The sequence below is a fragment of the Peromyscus leucopus genome, chromosome 9 (assembly GCF_004664715.2).
Source record: "Peromyscus leucopus breed LL Stock chromosome 9, UCI_PerLeu_2.1, whole genome shotgun sequence".
Classification (NCBI taxonomy): domain Eukaryota; kingdom Metazoa; phylum Chordata; class Mammalia; order Rodentia; family Cricetidae; genus Peromyscus; species Peromyscus leucopus.
In genome coordinates this window covers 53,578,572-53,595,268 of record NC_051070.1, presented here as the reverse complement: position 1 = coordinate 53,595,268, position 16,697 = coordinate 53,578,572, and the positions used below count along the sequence as shown (strand labels likewise).

The 16,697-nt window shown below is 49.0% G+C and overlaps 1 protein-coding gene across 1 annotated transcript; it reads right to left on the bottom strand.

The window, feature by feature from the left end:
• Positions 1–205: 205 nt before the first annotated feature.
• On the bottom strand, positions 206–15,989 carry Chmp7 (charged multivesicular body protein 7). Its single transcript, XM_028883175.2, has 10 exons — positions 14,983–15,989; positions 12,917–13,088; positions 4,440–4,625; positions 4,115–4,248; positions 3,322–3,370; positions 2,966–3,085; positions 2,610–2,708; positions 2,432–2,492; positions 1,826–2,005; positions 206–1,613 (listed from the first exon to the last, which is right to left on the bottom strand). The coding sequence occupies exons 1-10, from the start codon at positions 15,279–15,281 to the stop codon at positions 1,558–1,560; spliced, it is 1,356 nt and encodes a 451-aa protein (XP_028739008.1). The 5' UTR covers positions 15,282–15,989; the 3' UTR covers positions 206–1,557.
• Between the last annotated feature and the right edge of the window lie 708 nt (positions 15,990–16,697).

Genomic DNA, 16,697 nt, shown 5'->3' with positions numbered 1-16,697 from the left:
GGACTCTGGGAGACAGGAAGGAACAAGACATTGACACAATGACATAACCTGCTGTGTATGGTGCTACACAGCTGTGATCCCCGCACTTCAAGAATTCAAGGCCAGTCTCAGCTACATGAGACCTATAAAAAAAAAAAAAAAAAAAAAAAAAGGAAAGAAAGAAAAGAAAATTGACACAACTTAAAGAACAGACAACAAAACCTAGTGTTTTTCTCTTTTAATTATTTACCAGATTAAAAAAGAAAAAATAGTGATTGTTTTTCTTCACCCCCAATATTTCCGTCCGCCAAAGCTGAGTGGGAGAGACTCGCTGAACAGTGATTCGTGCTCCTGGCCGGAAGCAAAGTCCTCCCCTCTGCTCTGTGCTACCTCAAGCAGGAGGGGCAGTGCAAAGAGATCCAGGCAGTCATCGTCCTGGACAGCAGACTGGCAGTGTGGCTGTCATTTTTCTCTCCACGCTGCCATCCGAGCATGCGGACCTACCCTTTCCTGCCTGCCCTGCAGTTCACAGGAAGAAGGTGCGCCTGCAGGAGGCAGGTGCGGGGCAGAGCAGGGCAGAGCTGGGCCGGTGGCGGCAGCACACAGCCGATGCAGCAGGTCAGGGCCACCTCCTCCTATTGCACATCCTGGCTCAGGCCCCCTGCCCTGAGTGCTGGATACAGGTAAACTGCTTTCCAGATCCTAACAGGGAGCCTGCAGCGAGTGTCAGGCTCAAGAAACAGGGAATGTGGCACCACGTGGCTTGCTCCAGAAAACACACGTAATTTATGATGGGGCCAAAGCAAAACTTAGCTTCTTTCACACCGTGGGGCCTGTGGTTGACCTGGGTTTCTCCTGCTCAGGTTCAAAGGACAGATTAACCCTTTCCCCAAACCCATCAGCAGATCTGCTTCTGCCTAGGATGGAAGAGGTTATGGCCCCCAATGACACAAGCCAACCCCGCAACTGCCATGACCCTGAACCACTCAGAGCATGAACACCCAGAGAATTTGACAAAGCATGTAGAGAAACATCTTGTGGACAAGGTTTCTCCAGACACTCAGCTGTTAGGTCTCTGAGTCAAACTTGTTTGACTCTCATTCTTAATTCCAATAAAGCAGAGGGCAGGGGAGCAGCTGAAGGGCATTGCAGATAACAAACTTGGTTTTAAAGACCTCAGGAGTGGAAGACAGGGCTGGCTCTGGTGGGCAAAGCTGCGAACCTTTCACCTTCACTGGCCGGAACGAAGCTGGTGGGTGAAGACAAACCTAACGGAGCCAATGGCGAGATCTGCAGGCTATCAGAGACGACGGTCAAACACAGGACTGTATAAACTGTGGCACTAGAAAGAGGAGAAGGGAGGTCCATGACAGCCGCTGGGAGCACACCTTCACAGCATGGCTTCCAGGAGCTGTATCGGTCCTGTCAGGAGTGGCAGCATCCAGATCCATCCGAGTGGTTCTTTCCTCCTCTTAACAACTTCTCAGTGGTTCTCATTAAATAACTATGTACACACACAAGGCTGTCGTCCCTCTCTTACACGAGCGAGGGTCCTTCCCTTGAGTTCCTGCAATGGCTTTAGAGAGTCGGCTCCAATTGCCTTTTTGGAGATTTACTGCTTGGGACCTGCAAACCTGCAAAAACAAATGACAGCCTTCAATGGGAGTCCTATGACCACAGCATCCCAGAGCTTCAGTAACCGGGTCTCCATGTACATCACCACCCCGCCCTTGCCGGGCTTTGGGATGCAGGCACACTGAGTTCTTGGGAGGAATCTATCCGTTCTGTGCCTGGCTCCTCTGTCACCCAGTCACATGTCCAGGATCTATGGGAAACAGCTCCGTACCTCCTTCTGATAAGGACAGTTTCTCAAGTTCAGCTTCAAGTTCAGCATCTAAGATCCTAGGCTTAGGCACACTGTTGGTATAAAGCGTCTCATGGGGGTTGTCGGGCAGGTCCAAAGGTTCTTTGGTGGTGTCCTGAAGGAGGATGTCCAACTCCTTCTCCAGTTCCTCACTGTCAAAATCTGGGAGGGAGATGGCATGTCAACCCCAGAAAGAAAGAGATGAACCCGTGTGCCCAGCACAGCTCAACTACACAGCCCAGCAGCCCTTCTGTGGGTTGGCAGTCACATTAGTCAGGAGGCAAAGGGTACCCTCAGGCAGATATCCTTTCTCTACAGGCAGAGCTGGCTGTCTGATGGGTCTAGTCCACTGACCCCAGGAATCAGGTCCTGCTTCCCTTTGCCCTGAGAGAGGACTGCCAGTGTGACGCTTTGTCAGTGTGGATGCTGGAGTACAAAGGACCCTCAGAACAGCTATCTGGGAGGTAACGTTAACTCCCTCCAACCACCCGAGCAGGTGAGTCCCACAGAGGGCCAAGCTCATGACCTGTCCTGGCCCAGGAAGTGAGGTCTCTCAGAAAGGAGGGGGACGTGTCCTTGTCAACTCACCTAAACCATTGGTTACCCCGCCAGCCAGAGTCTGAGAAACTTCATCCTGCGTGTCACACAGCTGTAAAGGGACAAACACAAAGCTCTGAAGGAAAGGTTCGTTCCTCTTAGGCACAAAGCCAGGTCAACCATGTTCTCTACAACTCCTTTCTCATGGGCCCTCCCAGGCCCCCCATACCTCCTGGATCTGGTCCACAAGGCTCTCTGCCTTCTCCACTGTGACGTCCTTCATGGAGAGTTTCAAGGCTCCCACACCAGCTTGGTAAGCATTAAAAACCTAAAGAGAAGACCAAGTTACCTGTGCAACACTTGCCAAAATACAGACAACCGCACTTCAGCTCCAAAGCTAGCTTCAGGCTTTCTTTGGCCACCCAAGGTCAATTCACCTTATACCCATAGAAGCTAAACTTCCCAAGAGAGGAGGGAACCCAACCACACTCTGGAAGAACCCAGGATTCAGGAAACAGCAGGCCACAGGGGAGGGAGACGCAGTGTGGGCGCCTGGGACCACAGGGCACCAAGGGGCGTGGCTACCATCTGGTCTGTCTGGGAGGCATAGATGCGATCCAGGATGCCTTGAACAGTGTCCAGCTTGGCGTGCAGGGCCTCAATGCGTTTCTCTGTCCTCTGCTTGGCCTTGAGGGACCTCAGTGCCTGGCGGGTATGGAAACAGATCAGGATGGGACATGGTAGGCCAAGGGGCAAAGCATGCAGCCCTGCTCAAACAACAAGAGCATCCCAGTCTTCTCCCTATAAATTAAACTGTGGTGCCTGAGACACCTGCAAATGCACCCTGACCCCCAATCAAGCCGCTCTCTCTCTGAACTGCTGGGCCCCTGTCCCTGACAGTTGAGGATGCCATTCCTAGGCTGCAGAGGAAGGGAACCTACCAACTGCTTCTTTCCAGCTCGGCATGCTCGGCGGGCTTCCTCTTTGCACCTGTGGAATGTAGGACAGATGAAGAAGGGTGTGCTGTGGCAGGGTCTCAAAGAATGTCTGAGAGCACTTAGGGAAAGTAGCTTCAAACCTGAAGGCCAACAATTCCCTAAACCCCACAGTCACAGTGATGGCCAACTACCCATGCCACTCTCTGGAAGCAAGTCTCAACAGACGCTTGGGCATCCTATGTGGCAAGGCAAGGGGATCCAGGCCGGAAGGTGAGACAATTATACACATCTTTCCACTGCAAGACATGTGACTGATTCCTACACATTAAAGACCCTGGCCAAACCTCTGAGCCTCCCAACACTCCTCTATTTCTCTGAGAGACAGAGTGAAGAACTTTAATTCACAGAAGTGTCCTCCAAGGATCCCTGTAGAAGCATCTCAAGGAAGAGCAAGAGATCCTTACAAAAGCCTGTGAAGGCACAGATCCACCTTACTGTCTCCCCACTTGTGGACAACACCAGCTTCAGAAGAACATAAATAAGACATTAACAGCTGTAATCACGGGAGGGACAATAGTCATTTTTCTCCTTTATTTTCTGTTTTCTACATGGAGTACCTAGTATGTGTGTAATTAGTACATAACTTTTCTTGCAGTGCTGGGGGCAAACTCATGGCCTCATGCATGCTAGAGAAGCACTCTACAGATGGAGACATATTCCTAGCCTTGTTTTTTTTTCTCTTTTGAAGAGCCCCAATCATGCTGGGGCTCCAGTGCAGCCAGGCAGGAAAGATTACCTCTCAGATTCTTGGGATAAAGACTCAACCTTTCGAGAGAGAAGCTGCTCACTCTGCATCAGCTGGTAGACCCCAACATCCACATCGTTGACAGGAGACACTTTGGCATGTGGTCCCCTGGCAAACTTCACAATCTGGAGGAAAGGGACAAATTACTGCTGTCCCTACCACACACGCTCAGAAATTCACAAGCAGGCCTGGGGTGGGCATGTGAGTGCAGATGAAGTCCTTGGGAGTCCATGCACGCATGCACGCATGCACGCATGCACGCTTCCACACACACACACAGAGGCCGGCACACACCCAGACAGGCACGCTTCCACACCTTCTCTCCGTTCTGCTCCAAGACCGTGACTCTCTTCTCCTTCTGCAGCTGCAGCAGCACCAGGTAGAAGGTCCTCTCGTCCGGGCAGGAGTTGGCACACAGAGTACTCAGCTCTGACAGGGCCACCACAGGGTGGGAGGAGAGGGGCGAGTTCTGGTACAGGCGATAAACCTCCTCAGCCTTTTCCTGCAGGGAGGGCAAAGAGATTCAAAGTCTTGGTTACCACCTCAGGACACACGAGCCTTGACCCTGAGCGTCAGAGCCAGGAGCCCACAAGGAAAGGCCTGGGGAGTACCCACCCAGCACTCGGTGGCAGCTTTCAAAAGCAGCCTATGGAGATGGCTCAGTTGGTAAAGTGTCTCCTGGGCAAGTATGAAGACTTGAGTGTGGATGCCCAGCCCCTAGGTAAAAGCCAGCACATATCTGTACCCCAGCACCATGGCCAAGATCTTTGAAACAAGATGTACAAAGTGCCGGCTCCATGTTGGCATGTCCACCTGGCTGTGCATTTCTGCATCCACCTGGCCTGAGGCTCCTCACAGGAGGAATAAGGCAGACGGGTGGAGTGGAACTGGCCATGATCTAGATCCAAACCTCACGTCCAACTTAGCCCACGACCCTGCAACTGTCAGTCTCACAGATCCTCAGCTTCTTGCACACGAACGGAGTAGATGGTGCTAAACCCCTTTTCCGTCCTGGCTTCTCCGTTTGTGCAAAAGCGCAGGTGTGAACGTTAGTGTGTGAACGTTAGTGTGTGAACGTTAGTGTGCCTGCAGAGTCAGGAGGAAACACGTGGTGGACGGACAGCAGGGGCAGGCAGGCTGCACCAGGGAGAAGACTAAGAGACAAGTGAGTGCCAAAGAACAATGCCACTCTCCCTCAGACACCGGAACCCAGAGGGGTTTAGAAGCAAAACAAAAGCCCGTTGATCACAGTGTTGAAGGGTGAAACATTACTAAGTGAAAGAAGTAGAGAGAGGTGTCACAGAACAGGCAATGTTGACACAGAAGCGTGAGTTCACGTGCGTGCGTGCAGTGCGTGCGTGCGCATGCGTGCGTGCGCGCGTGCGTGTGTGTGAACATCTCACCTCCTGTTCTTTGTTCTGCAGAGGACGGGCAGTCACTGGAGGAACTGCCATGGCTAGGCTGACATAGAGCCAGCAAACAGCCGGCAAAGGACTGCAGATGAGCATTAGAGGCAGGGAGGCCATTAATGCAAGAAGAGACATCACTGCCTCTCTGAAGAGGAGAGCGTGTAGGAAACAGAGAGATGGGCTAGATCCCAGCAAAACTTAGAGGACAAAAGTAGCAGCCCAGGGTATCTGAACAAGGACTGACAGAGAAAGGGACTTGGCTATGGCTGAGGTGACTCATAGAAGAACACAGGAGAAGCCTGTCTCAAACACCAAACGTTCCACTTTGGACAAGCTAGGCGATTAGATGTGCAAGCCGCAAGTTCAAAGGAGACTGCAGACGAGCAAGGAGAGCCCTCAAGTCCCCAGCACACAGAGGGCAGTCAAGATCGCACGTGTGAGTGAGAGAACACAGGGAGACTCAGGGAAAAGTGGCAGACCGAAGGAAGGCCAATGTTGAAACAGTGAGGTGACCCACAAGAGACCCACAGGACTGTCTGGGGGTACCAAAGAGAACCCACAGCTCTCTGTGAACAAATCCAGGGGAAGAGACCAATATACGAAGCAAGCAGTCAACCATGTCCACGACAGCACACAAGAGTCTAGCAAGACAGAGACTACAGTTCCCGTTAGACCTGACTGCCTCTCCCAGGTCCCACCATTCACATCGACAATTCCCAAGAGCAGTGTGGCAGACATACACAAGACTCAGTACACAGCATTAGTAAAGAGGCTAGGGAAAAAGGGCTTTCCTTCACCACATGTACATAAATCCTCAAGAACTGAAATTTGGGGCTGGAGAGATGGCTCAGAGGTTAAGAGCACAGGCTGCTCTTCCAGAAGTCCTGAGTTCAATTCCCAGCAACCACATGGTGGCTCACAACCATCTGTAATGAGATCTGACACCCTCTTCTGGCATACAGGCAAACATGCAGACAGAACACTATATATAATAAATAAAATAAATATAATCAATAAAATAAATTTTAAAAAGAACTGAAATTATAATGAAAAAATAAAAGCACAGAGTAAAACAAAAGAGAAGCTAGGGTTATAGTACATTGATACAGCACTTGCTTAGTACACACAAGGCCCCAAGTTCAATCCCCAGTACCAAAGAGAAAGAATCAATATTTGGTTCTGTTTGAGGCATAAGATGTCTTCCCCAGCAAGACCAACAATTAGTACTCCAAAGGAAACTGGATGTTCTCACTGCAGAAATATGAAAACTTCTGTGAAAGACACCATGATGGTTGGTGAGGTGTCTCGGCAGGTAAAGGCACTTGCTGCCATGTCTGCCCACAGGAGTTCACCCCCAGGACCATATGGTGGAGGAAGAAGTGACTCCTGTCCTCTGACGTCCATGTGTCCCATAATGAGCACATCCCTACTCAATGCACACGGATTCAGGCACACACAAATGAATGGTGTTTGTTTGTTTAAGGACATCACAAATAAAAATTACGCAAACAATCTAGGGAGCAATATTTCTATCTTTGGGGTTGGGGAGATGGCTCAGTGGGCAAGAGCATCTGCTGCTCAAGCAGGAGGAGCTGAGTCTGACCCCTAGCACTCACTGAGAAAGCAGTCCATGGCGAACATCTGTAACCCCAGCACTGCTTAGGGCAGAGACAGGAGGCTCACTTGGCTTGCTGGCCACCAGCCTAGCTCCAGGTTCAGTGAGAGACCCTGTCTCAAGGGAATAAGGCAGAGGGTGATAAAGCAGGACACCCGACGTCCTCCTCTGGCCTCCACATGTGTGCACACCTAACATACATACATAACACACAGAATTTTACATCTTTGATGCCAAGTGCATAAGTATTTACCCCAAAACATAAAGAACTCTTACAAATTAATAAGAAAGATAGGCAATACAGTATAAAAACAGGCAAAATATAGCAAGAGGCAATTTGCACAAGGGCCTATGTAAATGATGACAAGACAGGTAAAGAGACCGGGAATAACAAAGGGGTAGGATGCTTGCCAAGCATGCCCAAGGCTCAGGGTTTGATCTCCAGCAATACAAAGATAAATTTTAAAAGTGCTAGACATACAGATAGAAAGTAGTTTAAAAGGCTGGCATCATCCATTGTTGACAAGGATGCGGGAGTTATCTTCCTAAGACACTTTTTTAAAAAATGATTTATTTTTATTTTATGTGGATTGGTGTTTTGCCTGCAAGTAGCCTATGTGAGGGTGTTAAATCCCCTGGAGCTGGAGTTACAGACAGTTGTGAGCTGCCATGGGGGTGCTGGGAACTAAACCTGGGTCCTCTAGAAGAGCAGACAGTGCTCTTAACCACCGAGCCATTTCTCCAGCCCCCTTAAGACACTCTTGATCAAAGTAAAATTAGTACAAGGTCCTGAAAAGTAAACGATGTTGCAAGGGGCTCATGCCTGTGATTCTAGCGCTTGAGAGACTGAGGCAGGATTGCCACAAACTGAGACCAGCGAAGACTACATTGTGAAAATCTGTGGTCTCAACACCACAAAAAATCAGGTAATTATTTTGTATGTGTGTACGATTATGTGTGTTCACTTGTGTGTGCACATGTATGTAAGTATGTGTGTGGGGTGCATGTGGAGCCCAGAGGTAAATTCAGGCATATTCCACAATCACTCTCTACCCTGTATTTTCAAGACAGGTGTATAATTCAGCTAGACTGGCTGGCCAGCAAGCCACAGGGACCCTCCCACCTCTGCTTCCCAGCACTGGGATTACACGTATTAGCCTCTGCACATGGCTTTTTATGTGGGTGCTAGGGATCCAAACTCAGGTCCACATTTAACCAACTGAGCTGTGTCCCCAGCCCCTAAAAATGTAGAAGGAACAAAACTACACAGATGTGTGTGCACAAGCTTAACAAAGATAGAAAACAAAAGAAACTGTAATAACTTCAAGTCCACTTGTGGGGCAACCAGGGCATAAACAGTGGCAGATGTACAGATCACTGTACAGCGGTCAAAAAAGGATAAACTAGATTTACGTTGTATAGGACCCAGAAGGATAGTCCCAACATAATAAAGCAGAAAGAAAAACATGCTATGGAGCCATTTTATATCTAGAAAAACAATGTAATGAATGTGTGTACATATATGTGTATATTCATAATTCAACAAATATTTATTACTAGACACCTGTCAAGGTCCTGAAGTTCGTGGAATCCCTTTTAATAGGACAGTCAGACAATGAACAAGGAAACATGCAGGGATTTCAGCTAGTAGTAAATGCTAACAAGAAAATACAATCTCTAGAGAGATGACTCAGTGGTTGAATGCAAGCCTGATGACCTGAGCTTGACATCAGGAACCTGAGAAGAAGCCAGATCTGAGGGTGTGCATCTACGATCCCTGATCCCAGCACTCCAATATTGAGTAGGTACGTGACCACGTTCACAGAACACACAGTTCCAGGAGAACTGCAGCCTGGAGTTCACAGTAGGGCAGAAACCAAAGAATCCTCCTTCAAACAAGGTGCAGGGAGAGAATCAACTCTCCAAAGTTGTCCTCTGACCTCCACACATGCACCATGACAGATACATATCTACACATACACACACACACACACACACACACACACACACACACACACACACATGTACACACACGTACACACATCAATAGATACATATTTACACACACTAGATATATATCTACACACACATACATACACACACACATCAATAACAAAGAAAACTTTGTACATTATACAATATTAAAAAAAGAAAATTGAAAGTAAGAGCAGCAGGGTTAATAAGAAAAATGTGTTTGTCCCTTTTACCTCTGACGGCCTGCCACACTGTGTACATAGCGCGTGCGCGAGCATGTATACACACACACACACCCCAAAAATGCTTCACCTTCCCATAGACCTTCCCCAGATAAGCCCAGCATCTAGGGCACCTGCTCTTCATCTCACTTGGGCTTGTGCCAGAGATACGGAATTTGGTACAGTTGCCTGAGCCTAAGTGCTCAAGATACAAGACATTTACGCCCAAGTCATTACAATGTGTCCAAAGTGAAGAACGCTGATGACGGGACAGTTAGAGACCCAAAGAACAAAGGGTAATGTGACTGTTACAAAGCCCAAACTCAAAGTGAAAGTATTAGAGCTAACTGATCCCAGATGCCTGCTCCCGTGTGTGTGTGTGTGTGCGTGTGTGTGTGTGTGTGTGTGTGTGTGAGAGAGAGAGAGAGAGAGAGAGAGAGAGAGAGAGAGAGAGAGAGAGAGAGAGAGAGACAAACCGTGGCCAGGCCAGCACCACCAATGCTACTGTGACTGGTATGGCATGCTCTCCTGCCAAAGTATGCTTGGAGATCCAGCAAAGGTGCTAATCCATGGAAACCAGGGGAGGTGTTGATAGTGTAATTGCACATCTTAAGAAGTCTAAATCCGTGGCAACCCTGAAGAAACTGCTCAGGTTGCCAGTTTCTGAAAATGGAGATAAACTGGCAGCAGCATTTTTGATGCAATGAATAAAGGCTGGAAGAAAGGGCATCATCCCAGTACAGGATGGAGAAAACTGAACATGAACTGGAAATTGTCAAAGGCATCCAGTTTGATCAAAGATATATTCTCTATACTTTACTAACACATCAGGAGGTCAAAATGTGAATTTCAGAACACCTATGATCTACTGAGTGAAAAGAAAATGTTTAGCATCAGCCCACTGTACCTCTGTTTACCAGAGACTCACGGCACAATCACTGAAGATGCTATGAAGGGGCTTTAAACAGCCAAAAGCTGGTCCCCGGGTTGTAGCAGGCATAGTTCTGGCTTTTGGTAACAACAGAAAGGATCAGCTTTAAGAGATTTAGCTACTGAGTGCCATGTTTATTAAAGAAGAGGAGCTGACCCCAAATCTTGAAGGTGTTCACCCTTAGGACTTACAAAGGGAAAGATGCAATAGTGCTTATCTGTAATCCCAGCACCTATGTGAAAACTGTGTGTGTGTGTGTGTGTGTATAGAGAGAGCACAATCACCTAGAAGCTCATTTGTGTACACAGTGTAGCAGCAGAAACAAGAGAAACAAGGTGAAAGCAGAGAGCTGACTCCTGAAAAGTTGGCCTCCTGACTGCCACATGTGCTGTGGCATACACACACCTGCATTCACACATACACAAACATGAATAAGAAATCTTTCTATAAAAGAATATCTGGAGAGGTTACTGACACCGAAAATATTACTGACACCGAAAATATTACTACGCTTTTGAAAGGAGAAGGTAACAAAGCTCATTGGAAAAAATTCAAGAAATCACTGAGCCTTTAGGCTTCACAACTCAGGAATCTAAAGGCAAAACCAGATGAGTGACTGGCAGGGCTTTCAGACAGCTGACTGCGTTGGGGGGTGGACATGGGGTATTGAGATGACTGAAAGAACAGTGAGAGATGCCCTCAGCGCCACAAGAGCAGCTGCTGGAGAAGGCAGTTTGGAGCCTGGGAGATGCTGTGCTCTGCTTTGGAGCATTCCAGCTGCTGACTGTAAGGTGCTGATGAAGACTAAAAATACTGCATAGAAATTAGAACACTCAAAATCCCTGCAATGACTTTATCAAGAACCCAAACAAGGAAGAATTTGTAACAGTTGCGAAAACCCTGCAAAGTTCCTTAGAACTTTGGATCTATGATGCTATGCTTTTGGCTATGGTGCTACACTTGGAGATTCTGTGAACACGACAGAAAAAGGAAGCTTGGATCCAATGAAGGTGCAGAAAGCCACTTTACTGAGTAGTGCTAGGGAGCCTCTGTTAACAACGGCAGAAGTCCTTAAGGAAAACGAGTAGGACCCGGGAGCTGGTGTAACAGACGACATGGGAAGCAGGGTTGGAGGTAACATGGGAGGTGGTGCATTCGAAACTCTAGAATCACAACTTATCATTTTTAACGAATTCTGACAGGAAGCTCGAGGCAGGGTTCCTCAGCAATGACTTCAGAGAAGTCAGCTGAAGACGACGACTGAGGAAAAGGCTGGCAGGCGCACAAGGGAATCAACCACCAGATGAAGTCAAGAGGAGCCTTCTGTGGAGAGGAGGAGTAACTGGGTACAAAGGTTGTTGCAATTTCATGACAACATTTATAGAACGAAAATTTGTTTAACATTTTTTTTAAAGGGGACTGAGGGTGATAGAGTGTTTGCCCAGCATGCACAAAACCCTAGGTTCAGTTCCCAGTACTGAAGAAAAAAATCATCTGGGTCAGTGAGATGGCTCAGCATGTTAAGGCTGTTGAGGCAAGCCTGAGGACCTGAGTTCAATCTCCGGGACCCTCCTGGTGGAAGGAGAGGACTACTCCTACAAGGTGCTCTCTTGCATCAACAGGGTAAGCCCCCAACCCAACCCACCCCTGCCAATAAATAAATACAATAAAAACTTAAAGGAACAAAAGAGATCTGGACATACATGTACACAAGCATAGAAGTGGGAAAGGGACTTATGCCAAAGAAGGTATGGGTCAACAGAAAGGAAACTACTTCTCTGTATCCTTTTCTTTTTAATAGCAAAATCATGGGCAAGTTTTGTTTTGCTTTGTTTTGGGTTGATTTCTTCATCTAGCCTTGGGAAAAATCAGTGTTTCCCTACAAGTTCCTCCCTATAAACACCTTTTTCTTCATTACCAATAGGAGCCCATTACTTCTGAGAAAACAGGACTCATCATATGTTTGAAACCAGACGTCACCAAATGAAACATGAAGTGTCTGCTTAGTAACAGCAGGTGGCACAGAACCAGTACTGTGCCCTGTGGAGCTCTAGGCTCGCTTCTCTATGACAAGTGGCCTGGGCTAGGAGGAAAAGGCAGTACGTGAAGAAGCTGACGGGGCAACAGGGTAGGAAGGGATGGCGCCTGCTGGCCTCATCCAGGCAGAAGAGCGGGACAGTGAGAAGTAAGTCCCTGGTAAGCTGGAGGGAAAAGAGCGGTCGGAGGGCAGGAAACCGGAGCTTAGCAAGGAGGGCGGAGCTAGAGCTCAGTAGCAGAGCGCTTGCCCAATGCACACAGAGCCTAGGTTCAATCCCCAGTTCAACAATAAATACGTCACTTATTAATTAAATTCTGAGAATTCCTTGCCAGTAAACCAGAGTACACCCTAAACTAAATATAGCTTATTACTAATCCCCCCAACTGTCAGGAATTGTCTGTTACTGACATTTCCTAGACAAAGCCTACCCTTGAAATATACAAATAACCCAACGAGTACATAACCCTAAAAAGTTCATGGCAGAAGACATCACGTAGACTCAGCCATTAGTCCTGTTACTTGGCAGAGACAGCATTTTCCTAAGAATGTGTGTGGTGACCCTGTCACACCTGAAGCCACCCAGGCCCCGCCTTCTGCATAACCACCTTAAGCAGCTCCACAGCCACGAGCACCTCCTCAGCTGGAACTTTGTTATCCCCGAGCATGTTCGAGAGAGTCCACTTGAGGGGCTTCAGCAGGAAGACTCCAACCCCCCAGGAGATCCAGCTGCTGTCCACGCTGGCCATGAAGTCTGATTCTCGCTGCAGCTCGCCTCGACTGCAAAGAGAGAGAGACAAAGGCATGTAGAGACATGTAATGCAATGGTCTGTCCTAATCCATACCTGCCCCTTTACCCCCAGAGGCATTTTATCAACATCACCACCACCACCATCATCATCATCATCATCATCATCATCATCTATCTATCTATCTATCTATTCTGTACCGGCTACTCAGAGCAGGGTCACCTGTACTCGGTGTTCAGCCTCCTAACCACTCTGCACAATAGACGATATCAACAGTATGTTAACTAAGGAGGAGACTGAGGGTCTAAGACAGTAAAGAAGGCCAGATGACAGCCAATTTGTCTGGCTCCAAAAATCCAAGTGTCCCACTAAGATAATAGAGGCACAAAAGGCTTCCCTGGGCCCATGCTGAGGTTTTTCTTCTACCGATGGGTCTGGGAACAATCAAATGAAAATCCTGTGCGATAGGCAGACCCTCAGGAAGAGAGCAAAGCTACATAGAGGGGCTCTTATGCAATCTCTAAGCTAGGCTGGAAGTGAGATGTGTTTCCTGGTAGTGGTAACAACAACAGCCAAGTCTACTAACTGCTTGCCACGGGTAATCACTGTGTTAAAGGGCTATAAAGATCCTCAACCCACACAATGCTGTTACTGTCATTTGATAATTGGTCAAAGGCTTACAGATGGCATGTTACCTATGCAGGGCCACAGTTTAGAAAATGGTAAAGCCAGGATCTGGGCACAACGGTGTGGTCCTCAAGCAAAGTTGTGGATATGTGGACAGCAAACCTGGACAAGTACCAGGAAGCCTCAAGGATCAGCAGCCGGGACAGGAGGTTTCAGGGTACTAAAGGGTTTGGACATGGGCCCTGGCTGTCCTGCATCAAGAGGCTCATCTCGGTGCCTCCGTCCCTCACTGACTTAACTGTTTTCCACTTCAGGCATCTGGTAAAACTTTTTCCACAGCACACTTTCTCAGAGAATTGCAGAAAGGTTTCTTAGGCCAAAGTCAGGCAATGAAAGGTATTGGGAACAGAAGTAAAGAAGGGTGACCATGTACCGAGAAAACATTACGCTAAACACAACAGCCTTGACTTGCTCTTTATTCATTGAAAGAGACACAATGCTAGGCTGGGCTAATACGTGCATAATACGTGCAGTATGAAACACAACTGATTTAGAATCCAAAGACCAGGGACCAGTCCTGGGATTACTCTAGCCGTGTAACCTGGGAATAGGTTACGTGGTCTCTCGGACACTCTGTTTCTTATTTTTAATGAGGAGAACTTTGTTATTTTGCCTTGATTATTGAAAAGGCCAGAGACTGGAGTATGACAGTATCTGAAACTACGAAGTACTATTCATCTATTAGACATGTCACCTCTTCAAGCACGACCTGAACACTGTACCTGTCACACACGCTTCTCACCTAAGGCCCTTCCAGGGGCCCCAGATACCCAGTTAAACTCTGCTGTCCTTGATCCAAACAGTCTCGGTCCCGGACATGCTAGTTGTATGACTTGTGCCCGAGTTCCCTTGTCAAGATGTCTATAACCCCAGGAGCACGCCTTCCTTAGCTCTGTTCTTAGTTCAAAGTACCCATCTCGGAGATCTGCTCTACCGCTCATTCAAATCTAGAGGTTCCTGTTGAAATAACCGCATAACGGGATGCCAGTCCAAGTGTGCCGCTGACCCCTCGGCCGGGGTGGTTCTCGTCTGGACCATTCCGACTCTCCCAGTCACTCCAACCACCCCGACCCCTCTTTCTCTCTCTCTCTTTCTCTCCAGCCGCCTCCCCGTCCTCCTCCTCCACCCATTGAACAAACCCTGGCCGCCGAGGCTGGGCTGTCAAAGGGCAGGTCTGAAGTCAGCCCCGGGGCGCCGCCCCCCGCTCGGCCCGCTCGCTCGGCTAACCCGGTCCTCACCGCAGCAGGTCCTGCAGCACGGTGGCCAGCCCCAGGGGGACACTGCCCTTGCGCTGGAAGGCCTCCTGCAAGTCCCGCAGACGCAGGCGCACCACCCCTTGGCGGCGGCTGTGGCTCAGCACCAACGGCGCCCAGAAGCCCATCTTGCTGTCCCAGTCGGTGCTGTTCACCTCGCGGCTCCTCTTGAAGGCGGAGAACAGGAAAGACATGCGCTCCTCATCCTCCTCCCACTCGGGCGGCAGGAGGCCCGCCGGGTCTCCCCCGGTCGGGGCCTGGGCCTCCCGCCCCGGGGACCACATCGGAACCCCAGCCCCGCCAAGGCACCGAACACAAGCCTGGCCCGGGTCCCCTTCCGCCCCAGGTCCCTCTCGGCTTCCGTCGCTCCTTCACGCCCTCCTCCTCCTCCAGCCATCACGTCACCGCCGCCGCCAGCGTGATAAAAGTCCCGCGAGTCCTCAGGGCGCAGGCGTAGCGCTGCACCAGGCGCAGGAGGTGAGGGCGTTCCCGCCAGGGAGACGCAGAACGCAGGCGCAGCGCCCTCCTTTCATGGCCTTTGTGCGACGGGAAGGGTTTTGCGCGTGCACCGCGACCATAGAGTTCGGCGACGTGGTCTAGAGAGGCCGCCAATTGCGCCGTCCCAGGTGGTTTGGGCGTCAGGTCGTGAGACTGAGGCTACGGGAGCTGCAGGTGGTTCTCAAGCCTTGAGTCTGGGTTACCGCTCCTAGTCCAGGAGCTTTTACATTAAACGAACGTCCAAGACACCCGCTCCTTTCTCTAAAATGTCAGCCGATAGACAGACAGGGTCCCAAAGGTCCGCGACAGTGCACGCATTTTTAGGACTACGTTTGCTTCTTATCACTTTCTTCCCGCCCTCTGCTCTGGAGTGTACGCTTTCTTCTGAAAATCCATATCCTGCCAGGTCCTTTAGGAAACCAGCATCATTCCGACTCTCCCCTGAAGCCCCGGGCCGTCCGGGCTTCCAGTATAGCGAATATCGCCCAACTCCTCTGCTTCCCGCAAGGAGAGACAGCTATGCAAGTGTCTTGCAGTGACAAGCGGTGCTGCAAAAAAAAAAAAAAAAAAAAAAAAAAAAGTACAGTGAAAGGCTCTTAAACCCCGCTCTTTAATTTCTTTGCTGTCTTGAAGATCGTCTCACAAAATCTCTCCAGTCTTGAGAATAAATTGTTGTTGTAATAGTGGTAGTGCTGTAGCCGGGCTGTTTTTTACCCAAAAGGAGACCAGGACGAGCTCTTTATGAATTTGAAGTTCTTATTGACCCGGTAAAGACCGGTTATACAGGAAAAACCACAGGTGCGGCGGTGCTTTCCGTTGACGTGGCGACTGTTGGCAAGCATGACAGGATATGAACTTTTAACAAAAATAGGGCAAAGGTGTATTGCCATGGCTTCTCGGCTTGATCGGGGAGCAGAAAGCCTTGGGGTTACAGAAGCAGAACAATGCAGGTTCGTAATGGTCCCCCTAAGTAGCGTCGTGTATGCCCGAAGGTCAGGCTGACCTTAACTTTAACCCGAGGTCCGATCAGGGATTAGTGAACATGTTCTTTTCATTTCATTAGCGGTGAGTTTTCCTGAGCTGGGGCACCTCCTGCATGCTGAACAAACACTCTGCCACTGAACTATGCTGATTTTTACATATATTTTTAAATTTTTATGTGTTTGTGTTTTGCCTGCTTGTGTGCAAGCCCACCGCGAACA

What these genes read in the sequence shown, in the direction of transcription:
- Chmp7 (XM_028883175.2), bottom strand. Translation starts at nt 15,281, where the DNA reads ATGTGGTCCCCGGGGCGGGAGGCCCAGGCCCCGACCGGGGGAGACCCG. An exon ending in GAGCTGGAAAGAAGCAGTTG is followed by an intron (nt 3,086 to 3,321) that starts GTAGGTTCCCTT and finishes CATACCCGCCAG; the next exon opens with GCACTGAGGTCCCTCAAGGC. An exon ending in CGGGGTAACCAATGGTTTAG is followed by an intron (nt 2,006 to 2,431) that starts GTGAGTTGACAA and finishes TCTCCCTCCCAG; the next exon opens with ATTTTGACAGTGAGGAACTG.